This window comes from Austrofundulus limnaeus, unplaced genomic scaffold (genome assembly GCF_001266775.1).
Source record: "Austrofundulus limnaeus strain Quisiro unplaced genomic scaffold, Austrofundulus_limnaeus-1.0 Scaffold1347, whole genome shotgun sequence".
NCBI lineage: Eukaryota > Metazoa > Chordata > Actinopteri > Cyprinodontiformes > Rivulidae > Austrofundulus > Austrofundulus limnaeus.
This window is the reverse complement of record NW_013953749.1, coordinates 27,332-33,574: the sequence shown is the minus strand read 5'-3', so window position 1 is coordinate 33,574 and position 6,243 is coordinate 27,332. Positions and strand designations below refer to the sequence as shown.

Sequence of the window (6,243 nt, the reverse complement as noted above, 5' to 3'; positions counted from 1 at the left end):
ACCAACCTCAGAGACTCCTCCAACCTCAGAGACTCCTCCAACCTCAGATACCTCTCCAACCTCAGAGATCTCCACCAACCTCAGAGACTCCTCCAACCTCAGAGACTCCTCCAACCTCAGATACCTCTCCAACCTCAGAGACTCCACCATCCTCAGAGACTCCACCATCCTCAGAGACTCCTCCAACCTCAGAGACTCCACCAACCTCAGAGACATTTTTGACCACATAGCTGCCACAGACAAAGACGCCACCGAGCGCAGAGACACTGCAGGCTTCAGGATGTTTGGGTTTATTGAGGAGTTTTCACACAGAAACTAAAGATTTGAGTTTCGTTCTCATTTTAATGCTTTGTTTCTTTCTTTCCTTCCTTTCTAGAGTTTGCTGGTTCTGGAACGCGGGCCAGCCCGTGTCCAGAGGGGTGTGGGAGGCGAAGCTCGGAGGGGTCATGCCTCACTGTCCCCGCCCGTCCTCTCAGCTCCAGGTCATACGAAGACCTTGGCGAGCGCGTCGGCGCCGGCGCTGCCGATGTAACACTTGGTGGGGTGGAACGCCACGTCGTGGATGGACTCCTCAAACTTCTTGCGGTGGGCGGTGAACTCCTGGATGCAGGTCTTACTCTCCATGTTCCACAGACGGATGGAGCAGTCGTGACCTGAGAGACGACAACCAATGAGAACACAGAACACACTTCCTGTCATCAGACTAAACACATCAGGAGGTCGTCATGGTAACAGACCCAAACACTGACTCCACTGTCAACATGAAGACTCACTGCCTGACATCAGGTACAGCCCGTTTGGATCCACAGCGAGACATGTGACCGAGTCCAAGTGAGCTACCATGGAGTGGACCAGTTTACCTTCAGTCAGAAACAAATAGGAACTCATTGTTAACCAGAACCAGAACCAGAACTGGCCCAAACAAAAACAGAAAACTGATTTTAGCTGCTGAACCACAGTAATCAGGACCAACAGRACCTGGTCTGACCTGTGTTGTTATCGAAGAACTGAATGCAGCGGTCCTCCTGAGCCGTGATGGTGATTGGCAGCGTGGGATGACTCAGCACTTTGTTGATCTTACTCAGCGAACTTTGAGCTTCTGTGAAGAYGTGAGGAAGAATCAGAACATCTGAAGATCAGAACAGAAGATCTGGGTCACTGAGTCTCTGGTGGTACCTGGTGGTCCAGCAGAGTCCAGTTTCAGGAGGAGCTGCTGCGTCTCCATGTTGAAGAGTCCGATGTGTCCGCTGTTAAAGGACGTCACCATGTGAGTCGGCTCACACCTCACCAGGTCCAGCGAGGTCGGGACGCCCAGCTCTGAAACAGAACCACACAGAAGACTCATCAGACCCAAAAACCCAGTCTGGAGGAGGACCTGMAGCCTGAAGGTGAAGGTTTGGACCAAACTGGGCCCACCAGAACCATGACCCCAGACTCAGCAGCTGGTCTACAACAGAACGGGTTCTGAACCTGCTGAATTCCTCTGGTGGACCTTCAGGGACCTGCAGGAGGTACTGTCAGGATCCAGATGTTCTCTCACCTMCGTCCTCGTTAAAAACTGCCAGAGATGGCGAGATGTCGGCGGCACTCCAGAGTCGGACCGTTCCATCAGCGGAGCAGGAGAGGAGGCGGTGATAAGCTGAGCTGTAGACCAGACCCCAGACCGAGTCCGTGTGACCGCAGAGCGCCCCCCGCAGGACGGAGGACTCTGCAACGACACCTTCATCAGCTCACAAACCGTTCTTCTGAGAATACTCACAGGTGTGAGACAGGAAGTACCGTAAGAGTCGTAGGGGTCGATGTTGGGGTTGGGGGTATTCCAGCTCTGGATGGTCCCGTCGACCCCYCCACTGAAGCACTGGTCTCCTCTGGAGCTCATCGTCACGCAGAGCACGGCACCGCTGCACAAACCRGACCAGAACTTTAAAAACCAGAAGTGTTCTGATCCCATCTAAAGGTCTGGGTCTGGAACCCAAACATCATCAATCAAATCCCAGAGTCAGGTTTTCTTTCTGACTCGGATCCTTTCCTCACCTGTGAGCTCTGAAGGTGTAGATGGGTTCAACGTCTAAAGCAGCACACCTAGAAAAATCCAAACAGAACCAAGCATCAGAGTCCTGAGAGGTTCTGATCCTCTTCCTCCTCACCAGGTTCAGAACTCTGATCAGGACCGGTGAGCAGCAGCAACCCCCCAGGTCAGACTGAGAACATCTTTTTATTTGGACTCACTTCTTGGCTGGYGACGTCTTCTGGAGGTTCCACAGCTTCAAGGTGTGGTCCTCAGACGCTGTGACCAGAACCGGTTCCACCGGGTGGAAGGCCAGACTCCGGACCGAGTCAAAGTGGCTCCTGAGGGTGAACTTTGGGTTCCAGGTTTTCCTCAGAGCGTCCATGTTGTTGATCTGAGGACATCAGTCCCATTAATTAATCTGTTATTTGAATTATTGTTCAGTTTGTGTTGAAGATAAAAACAAACAACAACAACAACAATAATAATAATAATAATAATAATAACAATAAATAATAATAATAGTCATAATCATAATAATAACAATAATAATAATAATAATAATAATAATAATAATAATAATACTAATAATAATAACAATAAAAATAATCATAATAATAACAATAACAATAATCATAATAATAACAATAATAATAATAATAACAATACTACTAATAATAATAACAATAATAATAATAATAATATAAGAACGCAGATGTTCAAACATCTACAGAGGATCATTTTAGATTTTTCACTTGGAGGAATACATTTGGAGGCAGTTCTGAGAAACTCACATCAAATCCCAGACTCTCTGCCTCRTTGGCGACGGTCAGTCCGGCCAGCTCTCCCAGTCCGAGCTCGTTGGACACGGCCTCGTCCACACGGCCCAGAATGAAGGACTTTCCAGACGACGGCAGGAAGGTCATCGGCTCTGCAGGGAGAAAAACACCGTCTGAATGCTGAGCTCTGATTGGCTAACGGCCTGAAAGGAAGCTCAGGTGTACCGTCTTCAGGCCGGCCCACTTCCTGCTCGTTGAGTCTGGGTACGACGGACCGGGATGGCGGCGTGACGGGGGCCGGCTGCATGGGGGGCAGCTCCTCTGTGTCCCGCAGGTTTGCTAACATGTCCTGCAGTTTGGACCGGTTTGGTCCTGGAGGAGGAAGAGGAGGAGAAAATAGAGGATGGGGAGAGGAGGAGAATGTCTGCAGAGCAGAACCAGGACCCAGAACTTACTCTTCACCCCCTTCTTTCCTTTCCGCTCCTTCTTGTACTGCTCCTTCAGCTGAGCGATCAGACCCTGGTCCACGTCCCAGCCCAGGTCTCCCTGAGGGGACGACTCGTCTTTCTCTGCAGGAGGAAGAGGAGGAGACATGATGTCAGTTCACAACAAACAGAGATGAGCCGAGTCAGACCAACAAACGAGTCTGACCAACAAACGAGTCGGACCAACAAACGAGTCAGACCAACAAACGAGTCAGACCAACAAACGAGTCAGACCAACAAACGAGTCAGACCAACAAACGAGTCAGGCCAACAAACGAGTCGGACCAACAAACGAGTCGGACCAACAAATGAGTCAGACCAACAAACGAGTCTGACCAACAAACGAGTCTGACCAACAAATGAATCAGCACAACAAATGAATCAGACCAATAAATGAGTCAGACCAACAAATCAATCAGACCAACAAACGAGTCCGACCAACAAATGAGTCAGACCAACAAATGAGTCAAACCAACAAATGAGTCAAACCAACAAATGAATCAGACCAACAAATGAGTCAGACCAACAAATGAGTCAGACCAACAAATCAATCAGACCAACAAACGAGTCAGACCAACAAACGAGTCAGACCAACAAACGAGTCGGACCAACAAACGAGTCGGACCAACAAACGAGTCGGACCAACAAATGAGTCAAACCAACAAATGAGTCAAACCAACAAATGAGTCAAACCAACAAATGAATCAGACCAACAAATGAGTCAAACCAACAAACGAGTCAGACCAACAAATGAGTCAGACCAACAAATGAGTCAAACCAACAAACGAGTCAGACCAGCAAACGAGTCGGACCAGCAAACGAGTCAAACCTGGTTGTCTAACCAGGTGTTACTCTGGTTGTCTAAACAGTTGTAACTCCGGTTGTTACCCTAGTTGTTACTCTGGTTGTGTAACTGGTTGTAACTCTGGTTGTTACTCTGGTTGTCTAACCAGGTGTTACTCTGGTTGTTACTCTGGTTGTCTAACCAGGTGTTACTCTGGTTGTTACTCTGGTTGTCTAACTGGTTGTTACTCTAGTTGTTACTCTGGTTGTTACTCTGGTTGTCTAACCAGGTGTTACTCTGGTTGTTACTCTGGTTGTCTAACCAGGTGTTACTCTGGTTGTTACTCTGGTTGTCTAACCCGTTGTTAATCTGGTAGTTCCTCCAGCTGTAACTCTGGTAGTTTTTCTGTCGAAGTAACACTGAGTCAGCAGTCTTTAAACTCTGATGTGCTGAATCACGAACTGTGTGGGAGAGCTTCCTGACACAGATCACATGACTTTGGATGTTGTTGCTAAGAAACAGAAGAAACCTGAGGAAACTGCAGAAACAGAACTTTATTCTGCTGCTGCCTTCAGGGACGTGTTTGGAAACATCCGTTTACTTCAGAATAGTTATTTCTATGAACAAACAGATGTTAAGTTAGAGATGAACTGACCACAGAGAAATACAATAAATCTGGAGGATTGTCTGTCACACCTGAATCTTTTTTCCCATCATGCTTTGCCTCACCCCACTCTCCACTGTCCTCGCTGCTCTTTGTCTCAGGAGACGCGTCCAGCTCGTCCTGATTGGCCAAGAAGWCAAAGCCCTTCAGGGCCTCCTCAGTGTCTGGGTCGTCGCTGAGGTCGGAGGTGGTGGAGGACGGTGTGGAGGACGGCATCTTCCTCCTCATCTGTTTGAGACAAGTTTCACTTTCAGCACAGCTCCAAACCATAAACWTTAAGAATCATTAGAAGAGTTCCTGGATTAACTCAAGATTAGACTTTACTCTTCACTGAATATCACAGTCATCAACCACCACACAAACTTTCACCTCAATATGTCTTATATAAGCTTTTAGCTACGGCAACCATCGTGACTGTTTACTTAGCATTGTTTAAAGTTACTCTCAGCAGTTTTCAGCTTTGTGTGTAAAAATGGCTGAATTAGAGCCTTCTCTAAAGTTAGCGTTAGCGTTTAGCTTCAAATTGTGATTAGCATTCAGAAATGTGTGCCGTCATATAAAATCAACCAACAGCAGGGCTTCTCTACGGCAAGCTCCGATAAAGACACGGAGCAGAACTTTTCAGAGGTTCTGTCTTACAGCAGCCAGGTCTAGGATGGTTCTGTCCTTCATCTCGCTGTCCTCCTCCTCGTCTTCATCACTGAACTCTGCTGCAGCGCTCTCGATGAACCGGAACGCCTCCAACACGGTGGCCGAGTCCGACATGTCGGGTTTACTGCAACAGAAGGTCCACAGGTTCTGTCTTTGCCTTCAGAACCACACAAACCGGTCCAGTTCATCCAGTACCTGACCATGCCGCTGTCCTTCAGCGAGGACGGCTCGGTTCCGTTCACCATGGGCTCGCTTCTCCTCTCCAAAGGTTTGTCCCCGGGGTCTCCAGTCAGACCGAGCAGAACCCTGACCCGCTGAGACTTCACATCCAGAATGGTGTCGGTGTACCCGACCTCCTGCAGGTACCTGAGAGACACGGGTCAGGGGTTAGTCTGGACCAGAACCACTAACAACTCCACTGGTACCAGTCAGACCACCATCAGAACTCTATCAGTACCAGTCCACAGCACATCTGACTCCGCCCTCTTCAGAACCTTCAGTCAACCTTTCAGAACCAACTCAGAACCGTACCTTCAGTTTGGACCAGGATGATCTGAGAGTTTAGTCCTCACAGGACCACTGTCGGTTCTGAACAACGTCTAGAGTTTGTTTAGAGACCGGACCCTCACTGACCCGTCTCAGTACCAAGTACCAGCCTGCCCCATCACAGAGGATCCACACAGTCCTCTATTCACTGTGTCCACACACACACACACACACACACACACACACACACACACACAAACACACACACACAGCCATGTTCTAAAAACATCCGTGTGGTTATCCATGTGTGTGCGTTTTCTGTGTTGTTCTGTGTGCGAGTTGTGCTGCATGTGTGTGTGTGTGTGTGTTTGTTGTGCTCTAAATGT

General features: G+C 48.5%; 1 protein-coding gene across 3 annotated transcripts in view; it reads right to left on the bottom strand.

The window, feature by feature from the left end:
- The window catches only part of LOC106535048 (striatin), an 18,580-nt gene that overhangs the window by 2,808 nt on the left and 9,529 nt on the right, over positions 1-6,243 (bottom strand). Inside the window, exons 5-18 of one of the 3 annotated variants that reach the window (XM_014031916.1) lie at positions 5,567-5,737; positions 5,360-5,495; positions 4,786-4,948; positions 3,243-3,356; positions 3,013-3,159; positions 2,803-2,939; positions 2,230-2,402; positions 2,035-2,082; positions 1,780-1,901; positions 1,541-1,708; positions 1,177-1,317; positions 989-1,099; positions 774-860; positions 7-653 (exon numbers count right to left, since the gene is read on the bottom strand). In XM_014031916.1, the coding sequence (XP_013887370.1) occupies positions 484-653; positions 774-860; positions 989-1,099; positions 1,177-1,317; positions 1,541-1,708; positions 1,780-1,901; positions 2,035-2,082; positions 2,230-2,402; positions 2,803-2,939; positions 3,013-3,159; positions 3,243-3,356; positions 4,786-4,948; positions 5,360-5,495; positions 5,567-5,737 (1,888 nt within the window). In that variant the 3' untranslated portion in view covers positions 7-483. The remainder of the gene's footprint in view (positions 1-6; positions 654-773; positions 861-988; positions 1,100-1,176; positions 1,318-1,540; positions 1,709-1,779; positions 1,902-2,034; positions 2,083-2,229; positions 2,403-2,802; positions 2,940-3,012; positions 3,160-3,242; positions 3,357-4,785; positions 4,949-5,359; positions 5,496-5,566; positions 5,738-6,243) is intronic. The other 2 variants (XM_014031917.1, XM_014031918.1) reach the window with 2 other exon arrangements.